This window comes from Aethalodelphis obliquidens, unplaced genomic scaffold, assembly GCF_003676395.1.
Source record: "Aethalodelphis obliquidens isolate GAN/ISIS:26980383/991018 unplaced genomic scaffold, ASM367639v1 scaffold18, whole genome shotgun sequence".
In the NCBI taxonomy this organism is placed as follows: domain Eukaryota; kingdom Metazoa; phylum Chordata; class Mammalia; order Artiodactyla; family Delphinidae; genus Aethalodelphis; species Aethalodelphis obliquidens.
The window spans coordinates 26,268,690-26,282,672 of NW_020837962.1; the positions used below are offsets into that span (position 1 = coordinate 26,268,690).

General features: G+C 38.9%; 1 protein-coding gene across 1 annotated transcript in view; it reads right to left on the reverse strand.

Moving 5' to 3' along the window:
- The window catches only part of PLCB4 (phospholipase C beta 4), a 420,273-nt gene that overhangs the window by 59,575 nt on the left and 346,715 nt on the right, over nt 1-13,983 (reverse strand). The window contains exons 19-24 of the mRNA XM_027118190.1: nt 9,146-9,246; nt 6,983-7,018; nt 4,788-4,929; nt 4,066-4,150; nt 3,612-3,736; nt 1,687-1,738 (exon numbers count right to left, since the gene is read on the reverse strand). Coding sequence (XP_026973991.1) covers nt 1,687-1,738; nt 3,612-3,736; nt 4,066-4,150; nt 4,788-4,929; nt 6,983-7,018; nt 9,146-9,246 — 541 coding nt within the window. The remainder of the gene's footprint in view (nt 1-1,686; nt 1,739-3,611; nt 3,737-4,065; nt 4,151-4,787; nt 4,930-6,982; nt 7,019-9,145; nt 9,247-13,983) is intronic.

A 13,983-nucleotide genomic window follows, 5' to 3' on the forward strand; every position in this document is an offset into this window, starting at 1 on the left:
CAAACGGCTGAGGTGAAAGGAAAAGCTCCTTTGGCATCCGTGAGCCACAGGAAGGTTCAGGGAGTGAGCACAGCCAGGTGTGAACCATGAGGGCTGTCTCTTGGGCTCCTTACAGGCCTGTTGTGAGCAGACCACTCATTTTATCTTGTGTGATTCCTGCCTGTGATCGGTCATACGGGCTTAAGCTTTTTTGCAACCTCACTTTTTCACAGAAATCTGCCGTTCATGAAGTACTTCACATAGACTCAGTCCAAACCCTCTGAGCTGTCACAGCAAACCCAGGGTGGCAGGCGTTACCGGCTTCAATTTATCAGCAGGAAATTGAGGTTTAGGGTCTAACACACCTGCCCAGGGCAACAACAGCATGTGGCGCACCCAGGGCTCAAACCCAGGTCAGGCTGGAGCCAAGGGCTTTTACCCCCTGCGCCACAGCTGCCCCTGGAGTGTCATTGCCTAAGCTTCCACTGGGGGTCCACCCATCAATTTACCTACACAATCTCCTGGTTCCTGAATGCTTTGCGCTAAATAACAAAGTAGCTTAAAAAAAAAACAAAACAAAACAAACAAAAAAAAAACCTCTGAAACGTGTATTTAGCTGTTTTCTTCTGACCCATAATTTTCTTTTTCCCCCTGTTTTATTGAGATATAATTGAAATATAACACTGTATTAGTTTAAGGTGTACAGTTTTTATTTCTTTCAAAATACACAGTAGAGGCAAATATCCTGTAAGCTGCTGTATCCTGATTTGGGTAACAGGGTTGTCACCCGTGGGTGTAGGTGAACTGGCAGGCAGGAAGAGGTGGGAGTGGGCATTTTGAAACCATACGTGCTGAAAATTTTATCTTGACTGTTTTTAGTGATGGAAATTAAATATCCAACCAGGGAGGCCAGGAACATCCTGACAGTAGCATGGTAGGATGAGACAGTACTCTACTGAATTAGTCTAGAGGTCTCTGGGCAGTGGTTCGTCATTATTTACCTGCAGTGCTGCTTGGGGACATTTGCATGGAGAAAAAAAATGGTCACACAGTTTTTTTTCATATGTATAGAATGTTAACTTCATATTTTCATTTAACCTTTCAGTGTTTCAATGAAATGAACATTTCCTATTTCACTACTTGGTTTGCAGATTTTAGCGAGCTCTATTTAAGTAACTGGAACAACATTTATAGTGTTATTTTTTGGTAACTGCTATTTACAAGACATACAAAACATGTCTATCAAAGGAGGACAAACCTTCTTCCTAGCTGAAATAAATTCCACTTGACACCTAGGACTTCATTATATATTAAATCAACTTCATTCCTCTCTAGGTCGTATGCAAAATACACATATTTAATGTCTTTGTCTACTGCTGATGTCCAAACGAGCAGATTCATTATCTGTCCTAGCTATAAAAACCTCGGCTACTGAATTTAAAGTGAGAGCACTAAACTCTAGAGTGTGTATAATAAACTCCTTAACTAGTCGTTATTTTTTTTTTTTTAAATCTGCTTAGTTAAACAGGGGTCCCATGAAGAATGTACGTTGCAGATGTAATTTACCTGGGGATTTCATTTGTTTCTATCCCATCCCTCAAACCCAGCTTAAATTCAGCAGCTCCTAATTAAAAATGACACCGTTTCATTACAGCTGTAGTATGGAGTGTGGAACACAGTGACTACAGTTTAAATCACATTACTTACCCGCACGATCCATTATACTCAAATTTTCCCTGATTCAATTGCATCGCTAAATCTGTTAAGAGACAAAAATAATTTAGCATCTCGTCTTCTCGGACAAAGAAGATCTTGATGGCGTGATTTCAAACAACGGAAATCAGATACTGACCCCTGGCTGAAAGGTCTTTTTTTAACACCACAAGGTTAAAGGGTCTGTTTAAGGCATACAACTCTCTCTTCCATGTTGAAATGACCTTGTGTTTAAACTAAACAAAAAAATCTGTGTTCATAGAGATCATGTTGGCAATGCTTTAAAATTTGGATTCAATATATGCTTCATATGATTGTTGAGTTAGTGTTGAGAGTACAGATGTCCAAGCTGATATATAGTTAGAGGAGATGTGCCTTACCATCCCAGAGGAAGGGTACACCGGACATACCCAGTAGGGTCATGTGAATATAAAACTCGATTAAAATAAAAAGTAAACTAGGTAAGTATGTAAAAATTGACTTAAGGTGACTTCAGGAGAATTCTTCTAGTGGGGTCTAGTGGCAGGGCATGGCTTATGGTTTTTCTCTTGCAGGCAAACGCAATGTTCTTTCTTTTCATCAGCAAAAGAAATGGGCAGCTGATGGATTTTTTTTTTCTTCTTAAAGTGCAGTGATTAAACCTAGCATTATAGAATACAACATAAGCTGACCTAGATCATAAGCTGCCTTTGGATCATTTAATCCATATAACAGAGTCACTGACAACAAATAATAAAACTTGACCTCTTTTTAAGTAGGTAAAATCAGCAGTGCCTTTTAATCGTACTTTGTCTCTGTTAGAAACACTCCAGGGCTGTGCTGGTACCTGGTCACAGTTTAGCAGAGTGAGCACTGATAGGGATGCTGAGCAGAAATCTGAACCCAGTTCCTGATCACTGAGGCAGCATCACCAAGGGGTGAGAAACACAGTCAGGTCGCATTCATGCCAAGGGAATGCAAGTCATAGGACCTTTGGATCAGTACAGATCGTAGGGAGCAAGGTGGATTGAGATCCACAAAATATGGTGGATGGACTTGAAAAGAAAATGCCCCCCAAATGGGGAAACATGGGAGGTACCATCATAGAGCAAAGAACAGAACAAGAAAGGTGTTTTGGTATTTTTCTTAACCAATATTAAGGACCATGCTGTGGCATTAACCACAGAAAGTGAATAGGTTTTGTGGCATATTTCTCACCTGTTTTAGGTGAGTAACTAGAGCCTATTATTTTTCTATTTTTAATTGCAATCCTAGGCCCTTAAGCAAACTTTGAAAACTTGACAAATTTTGTTTATGCATTCACAAAAATTGACTGCTCTCCTTGCAGGGAAAAAAAAAAAAAAAGATTATATACTGGAAACTTGCCTCAGAATACACTTTGGAGGAACAAGTTATATATTAGTACCTCTAAGGGTATAGAACTCCTTAAACACCATTTTAGCAGAATCTACTCCATAATATTCTGCACTCTTATGGTGAGATGCCACTATTTTGCTGATCTCCTGCTGAATGTTAACAGTGGGAAGGGTACTTTCCCAAGGAGAAATGAGTCATAGTTACTGTACAAAGATGCTCAAATACTTCTCACTTCATTCTGCCTCTGGACGAGAAGGTAAGTTTGATCCAAAAAGAAGAAAAATTAGACATATTTTGGCAAAAGGGACAATGTTTAGCAGATTAGTCATGGCATTTCCAAAAGGATATTCAATTGAAATCAAAATCTATTGTCTTCTACCATTGTTTTATTGCTCTAGTTTGCATTTTTAATTTCTCACCATTCTATAAATCCAACAACACATTGTGTTGCCATATGTCTGCTTCCATGAAAAAAATGCCCACAACCAACTGATGGCAACTGTTGGCACCGTCCTGTCAAAGCATTCTCGTGGAATTCGAGGTCACTGGACATCAGTTCCTACCTGGGGTTTGATAGTTCAGCGAAACCATCTGGCAGCCAGCGTTCCAGAAAATCTGAGGCATGTAATTACTGGAATCGACTCGGCCTCCCTTGGGGTAAATGCGACTCATTTGCCGTTTGTTATAACTGTGTAACATATTAAGGAAAATGGCAAAAAGAGTATTCCGGCAGTGCCAAAGAGCTAAAACAATGAAGATCTAGACCAAAAATGACACACATATGACAACAGAGAACAAATTTCACATGTATAAAGGCTGCTTAAGAGAAAAACCACAGTTCACCGTGTGGATTATAAAAACAATCCACATTATTTTTTCCGGCTGCTGTGGTCTTTCACATACATTATTTTATTAGTTCTACAACCACAATAATATATTAGCCATTTTTCTATTTTAGAGATTCCTGCCAAACCCAAAGTTCACCAACCACTTATTCCACTTAATACGTAAGGATACTTCACAAATTCAATCGCATGTGTCTTCAAGTAGCCCAGACCAACTGACTCATTAAAAGAAGACATGTTATAATGAATATTGCGTTCTGTAAAGGAAAGCAAAGATGCACTTAGAAACCCTGCCATCAAACCCTCACAGAAAGACAAGCCATAAATATAATTACACCCTGAATCATGAGGCCTTGGAGGCAGATGCTTCCTTACTATATCAGTAGCTCCTAATTTCATTAACATCCTGTGGCTGGAGATGGCTGACTTAAGAAAAGTGTGATGAATTAAGTTTGGAGTCATTAAACCAATTATGTGTATACCAATTGCCATTCATAGCCACCCCTGAAATATGTATTTCCAATGAGGATGATAGCTTCTCCAGTCCAGAAATAATTATGAAAAGTCTGAAAATACTTGATACGTTTTTGGAGACCAGCTTTCGACAGAAAGCAGTCTTATAAAAAAGTATATCTAATGCAAGAGGCTAACCTCTTGGATTGCTACCAAATCCATAGTCTGTCAGAGCCACCTTGTGGACGATGTCGGGAACGACAACACAAGGCCCCCACATGCCAAGGACGTGTCACTACGTGGTCTACGCAATGAAAATAAGGTGAGATGGAACAGTCCACGTGCCCAGAAAAGAAAATGGCAGCAAGTCAGATCACAGCTCACAGCATAACGTAAGAAAAGCAGACAAAAAAGGCAATAGCATTTAGCCTTCGGTGTTACCTTCAGCCACATGGAAACCTTGAAACTTTACGGGCTGTGCATAGTTGATCATTGTGGACAAATACGGATGGATATTAGTGGTGGCGCCTACATATTTATAAGATGCCATCCACGCCTGCTCATCTTCTATAGTTACCAGGCCCTACGAGCACAACAAAGGGAACATGCACGTCAGTGACTTCAGCAGGACTCTCAGATTTACGCTTCAGACTGCCTCACTAGCGATAATTTGCACACACACAGATCGAAAGATAAAGACTTCTTTCTTCTCAGTTATCCTAACTAAAGGATAACTTTAAAAGTGAATGTCCACTGTAGCTCCAAATAATGCAAATGGAGATAATAGTAAAATATGAAGTTTACCTTACATTTGGGGGACATTTTTTAGATTTTCAAAGGACTTTATTCTGGAAACTATACTGAAGTTCATAGCAATGCTATGAAATATGTATAGCAGGTATTATCATTCATGATTTCACAAATTGTGGCATAACGTCAAAAACGGTGGTCCTTCAATTTTAGTGTAAATCTAGGCTTGTTAAATCACAGATTCCGGGGACCCACTCTCAGAGTTTCTGATAAAGTGAGTCTGGGGTGAGGCCCAATAATTGGCATTTCTAACTAGTTCCCAAGTGCTAATGATATGGGTGGTCTGGGGAACCACACTTTGTCTAACACTGCTTCGGAAACCAAGCCACATACATAAATGGTTTACGGTATTAAAAAAAAATGCTTATTCTTAAACTAATGTGAGACCCCACTATACACGACCTATTACTGCATTGTTTTGCATAGAGGCAAAGAGAAACAACTTATTGTAGTTCGTTTCGTAGTAAATCAGAACAAAAGCAACAAAATCAACAACAAAAATAATGCCTTCAAAAGTGATCTACATTTAGTTGAGATTGATAGTGAGGAATGAACTGCTGACTCACATGAATCAATTCATTGGTTAAAAAAATAGGCCATTTGTTTATCTGATAACTTAACATTCTAGATCCTCAAACTAATTGCACCAGTAAAAGTCTGAGATAAATAATCAAATAATGTAACTTGGGATTTTTTAAAAATAAATTTTTCATATGTCCTGACTCCCCAAATAAGGGCAGAGGCATGTCTAATTCCTTTCTTGTGTGTTTAATGATAAGTAACACTGTACCATAAGCTAGGTACTGGCCTGAGTCCCTGCATGACAACCTCGTTCTTGTCAGTCATCATGTGTAGCAAGGATTAGAGTCTGACCCACTGACCACATGAGAAGACTGAGTCCTTAAAGATTAAAATAACTTGGTCACAGCTACTTAGCTAATAAATATCAGTGATCACAGGTCAACCTGTCCTTTGTTGACCCCAATACCTTACGAATTTCTAGTAGGAGAGAATTTCACAAATATCTTGGGCGAAGACTGGGATCAGACTTAACCAGAATTATTCCAAACAATATTTAGACAGTAAGAAGATAGGGTTTTACTCCAAATAAGATAAGACCCCATATACAACAAGATAGTATTTTCTGAAGCTCTGAAGTGTGGGAATCAAATGACAAGGTAAATTTTTGCATCTCACTACTATAATAAACCACATACATTTACTAAAAAAGACCACTTTGATATCATGAGCCGTGAAGAGGATAAAAGAAACTAAAAATGTAACTTTACTTTCCTTACAATAAAATCAACACCGAATAATGTTAGATAAAACTCCTAGAATGTGTACAACGTGAACTGACAATTTTTCAGAATGTCAATATAGTCAGAACAAGATCCCCTTCCCATTTTACTATAATATGAATTTGTTGACCTATAGGTCATTTTTATTTTAAAATTCAGTGTGTTGATGATTATGTACTCTTATTCTAGGAATGAAATCTCAAATTCCAACTACGAAATTGCCTAATTGCACTAAAAACTTATTTTTAGGAAAATCATCTTATTTGCCTGTGCTCTGTTTTGTGATTTTATCAGGATATAATCATTTCATCACTGTGATTAATTCTTTCTTTTGAAGACTCATATGTAGATGCATTGAGCATGTAAATATTATACCTATAATACCTATAAACAGTCTGATATTTCATGGGGCAGTGGGTGGGGGAAGATAGAGTAACAACACTTAGTACAAAATGCTCAATATTAGAGGCCCACGTACTGTGTCTTATAATGAAAACAAAATGTACAATGAAATTATTTTGTTACCTTTTTGTTGTTTTCATGTTCAAGGTCATCTGAAGCCTAAATTAGAGAAAGATAAAAATAATTTACCTCTCTAAAGGGCAAACTTCCAAATTTACTAGCCATACATATGTAGATATTTAAATAAATTCATGTACACTTGTTATTTGATTTATTTGTTAAGATGGGAAATTACTGGTAACATAAAGGCATAGATAAAGTGAGAACTGAGAAGATATCATGGCGTAGCTCTCTTTCACACCATAAAAGCTCATCTTAATGCTTATCTCCCTTCTTTGTTGATAGTCTTTGCCTATTTTGATGCTTCCTTATGGTAATTTAATACATGATTTAGTGATGGGGCTTGGGAAATAATCGATGTGGTCACCTCCTCTGGTATGTAAAGGGTCACTCTTCAGCTATTCAACACTCATGTCTTGTGTTGATAAAGGCAGCATAAAGGTAAGCACTGAGTCTTAGTAGGCATCTATTAGTCTGAAAGTAGCTGCAATTCTCTATATTGGAGAAGGTAGGGGTAATGGCAGTATTCCCTTGGCTTTGTTCGGCAGACAAATTTGCTTCCATTTTCTTAGCACCCAAGGCATACACCTACCCGCATCTTCATCCTCTGTCTTAATGATCAAGTATCGCTGCTCCCATCAAAGACCACACCCTCACATCACCATAATCCCACTCATGTCCAGGAATTCATTTATCACTCCAGATTCATTCATCCTAAAAATAATACTCCCTGGACTCCTCGGGTTCCCTTTAGCCACCAGCTCCCCTTTATAGCAAAACTGCCCAAAAGTGTAGTGTCTCCTCACTCACATCTATCTGCTACAGGGGTCCCAACCTCCGCACTGAGACTCCTTTTTCCAAGGTCGCCAATGACTCCTAGGCCAATGACTCTTGCATCTTCTTACTCAATCACTCAGTAGTATTAAAAAAATCAATCACTTTGCCAGGGGATAGCAGGTGGGGGAAATGAGATGTTGATCAAAGGGTACAAACTTCCAGTTATAAAAGGAATAAGTTCCGGGGCTCTCACGTACAGCATGGTGACTACAGTTAGGAAGACTGTATTGTATACTCAAAAGGTGCTAAGAGAGCAGATCTCAAATGTTCTCAGTGCGTGCACACACACACACACACACACACACACACACACACACACATCACTATCCCACACACAAAGGTAATTATGTGAGGCTACACTGCCCTGTTTCTTTAAACTTTTTCAGTAGCTTCACATTTCACTTAAATTAACATTTGAGTTTCTCACCATGCCCCCCGTCACATCCTTCATCCTCCAGTTCCCACCTGCCTGTCTAATCTCATCTTGTTTCACTCCACCTCTCACTCAACCCACTCTGTTCACCCTGCCTTTGTTGTTGCTACTGCTGTGGTCCCTCTCTGGGCAAAGCAACACCTCTACTCCTGTGCATGGCCAGCTCCTCTTTACCCTTTGGGTTCTCATTTCCTTGTTTCATTCTCTCCGCCTCTTTGTTTTCCATCTGAGCACTCACTCTTAGTTTTGTAATAGCACCCATCACAAATTGTAATCCTATAAATGACTGTTTACTTGTTTGTTGTCTGTTTCCCATCCCCTTCCAATAAACTCCCATCAGCCTATCAGCTCCATGAGGGCAGAAGCCAAGTGTGTTTTGACCCTTCTGGGTTGTTATGGCCTAGAAAGTGCCTGGCACATAGTGGGTACACAGTTACTATTTTTTTGGCTGAATGGTTGGATGGATGGAAATATTTTTAGGCTTATTCTACGTTAAGAGGGAGACGAGATATCAACGAGTAGGACTGGTTTTCTAATGAGGGCTTGCTGGGGTGATCGGGGTCATTTTCCTGATGATTTGAATAGGTTAACCTTTGCTGCTGGGGTGCTGCTGTTTTCTCCCTGATGACCTATAATAATGCAATAAATAAAAACATCTGAAGGACATGGGCCGAAGAGGTAGGGGTCAACACTGGGCATGACTAATGAGTCACTTAAATGTCTTTCTAACTTAGGATTGTGCATGCCTCGAGTTCGGGTATTGATCGTGGCCACCCAATTGAGAAGGGGAATTACAGCCTACTTATTCTCTTGTGGCTCTCACATTTCTGAAATGCTATAACTAACAGCTGCTACCCCTTGCAAGTCATGAAAGGAAAGGGAACCAAGACTCTGACCTTCTTAACACTATTGGCAATAGCTTCCTTGTGACCCAAGTCGTCTGCAGAAAGTTCATTTCCATATTTGTATTCAGGGTGAGCTTCTTCCTCTTGCTCAGCTGTGTGAAAGACAAAAGGAAAATCCATGAAGCCAACTTACCACCAAGGGGTCAGGCCTCCTCCATAATCTTGGGTAAAATATAAGCACTTCTAGAGAGGAAGGAAGCTAAATGAAAATGGGAACATTTAAATAAGCAATTTTTTTTCAAATAAAACTCTCACTAAACTCTTACCTACTCAAGGTCAAGGAACATATCTTGTTACTTCTCCTGCATCTAGCATGACTTTTTAAATTGAATATAGCTGATTTACATTGTGTTAGTTTCAGGTGTATAGCAAAGTGATTCGTTATATATATATATATTTTCTGATTATTTTCCATTATAGGTTATTACAAGATATCAGATATTGTTCTTGTGTTACACAGTAAATCATTGTTAGCATGGTTTTTACATGATTGATGCTTAACAAATTTTTCTTAAGTGAATGATTACTTCCTTTCCAGTATACTAACCTTAAAAATTAAAGCCTCAAACACCTCAGGAAGAACTGTGACTCATAACAGGGTATTTTGATCCTCTATGACACCCAGAGGAAAAAAAAAAAGATATAAGAGAAGGAAAGTACATTTGATAATTCTGAAAAAGAGTCAAAAATGTCCACTTGAATTTTATGGGCATAATAACTTGTGGCCGGGAGTGGTGTGATATAAAACAGATAGAGCTTGGAAGGACTTACTGCTCTCCTAAATCATTTGCCAAATCTGGCTGCGGTTTAAAAGACTCTGAAATCATTCATTGGGCTCATGGTGGGAAGGGAGCAGGAAGTGGGTGCTAAGTCCAGCTGGTGACCCAGGAGCCTGGCCTGGCTATATAGGGAGGCACAGATGCCATCACCCGGCCCACCAGTCCAGGAAATTATAAGAACCCTGGTATCCACCCAAGGCTGTAGGTGGAAAAAGGATTGCCTGTTGGAAAATTAGGCACATGCTGGTGTGAGATCTGTATTCCCATGATGCCCATCCTGCAGGGGCTCCCAGGAATTTGCCAAAAAACTAGCCAGAATCAGGAGACACCCACAGGCCACAGGACAAGGCCAACACAAATCCACACTGTCACTATACTGGGCATGAGGGACCTTTACTATTAAAAAAAAAACAAACAGTGAAAATATTTCTGAGGGAGGTGAACAGACCCATAAGAATTAGACATTTTTTGTTTTAAGTATGTTTCAAAGGTGGAAAGGAGAATTCAAGAACAGGAGTAAATGAAAAACTTTCACCGATTCTAAGGTGCATTTTTTCCCCGCATTGTAATATATCTAATATGGCAATGTATCCTTTAATCGATGGCATTTTACGATTCACTGGAAGCAGTTTTCTTTCTTAGTCAATAAAATAGTAGTGCCTTTCAACTGACAGTGTCTTAGATTCAGAATTTTAGATTGCTTTTTGCACAGTGTTATTCCCGGGAAGGGATAAAGGTAAGGGAAACGAGTCAGACACCCTCCTCTTCTGGAACTGATATTCTGATGAGGGGGTATTCTGGAGGCAGATGATTTTTTTTTTAAGTAGGTCATATAGGCCTTGGGCAAGAAAAAAGGATTTGAGAAGCTGAAAGAGGTCTTAAAAGAATCTAGTCCAGTGTCTTCATTTAAAGGAAATAGATTCACAAATATGATTTGAATTGTCTGAGGTCACAGAGTTAGAATAGGAACCTAGATTTCTCAGGATTCTAGCCCAATGCTGTTAATGTGACACGGGGTTTTCATGACCTACAGTCTGTAACCAAGATTTTGAAACCTCCCACCATCACTACTGAATTTCAATTTTATATCTAGTCTAACCTGCTTAGCCAGATATAAACTACTTGAATTTCCAGGGGTATACCCCATAGAAGGGGGAGAGACTTAGTAACTGTTTTAAAAGGGTTGTATGACTAAAGGTTAGCATCTCCTGAGTGTGTATGTATGCATAGACACACCCACAACCACACACAATGTTGCTATTCTCCACTGTTTGTCTGAATCTACATCCAGCCTAATGACTGGGCACACACTTCCACTGACTGAGAGCCTTTTCTATTTTCTACAGCCTCCAGGCAGGCCTGCCCTCTTGAACTATGCTTGGTTTCCTCTTGCCTGCTGTGTTGAAGTATTTAAATGAGAGACTCTAGTCATTCAGGTATAGTAGGATCATACTGTGATAGCAGGGTAATTACAGCCAACTGGCTGACCAGAGCTGAAGTCAAGTATGACTGAGAAAACGTGAGACTCACATATGTAACTGGTATAGCAGAAACCTCTATGGCCTTAGAGAGAAATTCAGGTGCATATGAACCCATATATTTCTGTTAGAACAATCAAAATTTTATCTCAAACATTTTGGAATAACATGGGAATCACTAGAGGCAAATTTATTTTGTCTATAGGAATAATTAGCATTTGCATAAAAGTTGGGAAAGTACCCTTAAGGACAAGTAAGTGGAATCCTGCTGACCCCTCATTTTAGATTAATGTGTGTGTGTTCAGGAAACTTCACATTTTTGACTCACATCATTTATATATTTTTTCCTTTTTATAAAGAAAAATATTTTACCAATGATTTTGCATATTTATGTTCGCTTTATATTCCTATACATTAGAAGGACAATATTGTAAGGTACAGAAGGTCTTGACCCTGGAGTCAAGGCAATTCTGGGATTGAATCTTAGTAACATTGCTCACCAGCTGTGGGATTGCATGTAACGTATGTTACCACTCTAAGCTTCAGTTTCCTCATCTGAAAAATTAGTATAATAATACTTATTTCTTTAGCTGCATAAAGATTAGATGAGGAATTGATGTAAAGTACCTAATCCACAGTTGGTACAAAAATCGTAGTTATTATTATTATGATTTTTCTTAATGTATTCCATTATTCTTCAGTTTAGTTTACTGGATTAGAGTATCTAGTAACACCTTACATGTGTATGATTATCATCTATGAAACTTAACCTAAGTTAAGGGACAGTTTTTATATAATATTCAGACTTTCAAATTTTAGAAGTATTTTATTGATCTTTTGAAATACTGGGTTGGCCAAATTTCCATAGGATGTTATGGAAAAACCTGAATGAACTTCTTGGCCAACTCAGTATATTCCTTTCAAGATTTTATTCTTAAATCTTGTTTGGGTTTATTATTTGCAAAAACTGTGAAATAATATAATAAGCAATGTGGCAGACTGTATTTTCCAAAGACAGCCGCAATAATATCAGCTTCCCACTGATTCTTCTACAACGTGATCTTGCCTCTCACCCACCCCCTGGAATGTGGGTGGGCCCTAACTAAGACTGCTTGGATGAATAGAATATAGAGGAAGTGATGATGTGCCAGTTCCAAGCACGGCTCTTAAACAGTTTAGCAGCTTCTGTTTTCTGCCTGTTGGAGCACTGGCTCTCAGGACGCTCTGTCAAGGATCTTGGCCACCATGATGTGAAAAGCCCAAGCCACTTGGGGAGGCCACATGGGGGTGCTTGTGTCAGCTGAGCTCCCAAAAGCCAGCCAGCATCAACCGTCAGCCACGAGTGAGCCATCTCAAGACACCTGGCCCAGTGGAACCTTCAGATGACTCTAGCCCCTGATGTCATCTGCCGGCAACCGCATGAGAAACCAAAGGGAGAGCCCTCAACCTGAGCCCAGGTGACCCACAGAACTAGGAGAGATAATAATAAAGTGTTTTGGGGTGGTTTGTTACACAGTAATAGATAACCACAACAGGCATTGATTAAATACTGCCAGGTATCTCTGGCCTCCCAGACCCTCCCTGATGTATAAAACATATGGAAGTAAGTCATGTTCCCAGGCAACATAAATCATTCATAAAGTCTCTTCCATAGTCAGGAGTCTTTATTAAGGGGTTGTGAATACGAATCGTTGATTCTCACAGCTTTTAGGTTTTTACCTATAATGTCAAACTTTCCTAAAATCTACTCTTCTATTTCAGATGTTTATATGAAAAACAGAGTTTCTACAAATGTTTCTAAATTACTTAGCCCCAAGACACTATCTAAATTCAAGGCACTAACCAATAGACACTCAATGTATGTCCAAACTATTCTGTTAATCAACTCTCATGTCATTTTGTTAATCAATTCTCATGATACATAATGAACAAATAATTTTCTAAAAACATTCCAAATCTTTCAAATGACCCATGTAAAACCAAAGATTATGGTAGTGGCTATATGGCCAAAGTAAAAATAGAAGCTAATAACAAATATTAAAATATTTTGAGCAAGGCTGCCTTTGCAAAAAATATCTACCTGTAAATACAGATACAGGCAATTCTGGTGAGCTGGTTATTTGAAGGAATTTGAACTTGAAAGCTTTGAGTTTCTAGTTCACTATAAGTGCACACAAACCAAGCATTTACTGAGGGTCTCTATCCAGGTTCCTTCCCTTTTAACTCGCCTTACTGCTGTCATCAGTAACAGCACTGATGTTCAGGTTTTGTTTATGGGAAAGAACTGCAGAAATGTTCTTTTTATTCCAAGCCCGACCTTCTACAGCAAGTGCTTCAAGGATTCTCTGGCTGTGAGTTTCTGCTGAATAGCTGAACGCACAACAGGAAAGGAGATGACTAAGCTACTAAAATCTAGTGTGCAGGTAAATTCTAAGCCATACTATTTGGAAAAATACCCCAAAATAACAAAAGATTAAGGTTGGTACATGTACCTGACTATTAGGAATTAGAATGTTGTGTTATATAAAAGGGTCCACTGAGACAAATTCATCTTTTTCTTATTTTAAAAAGT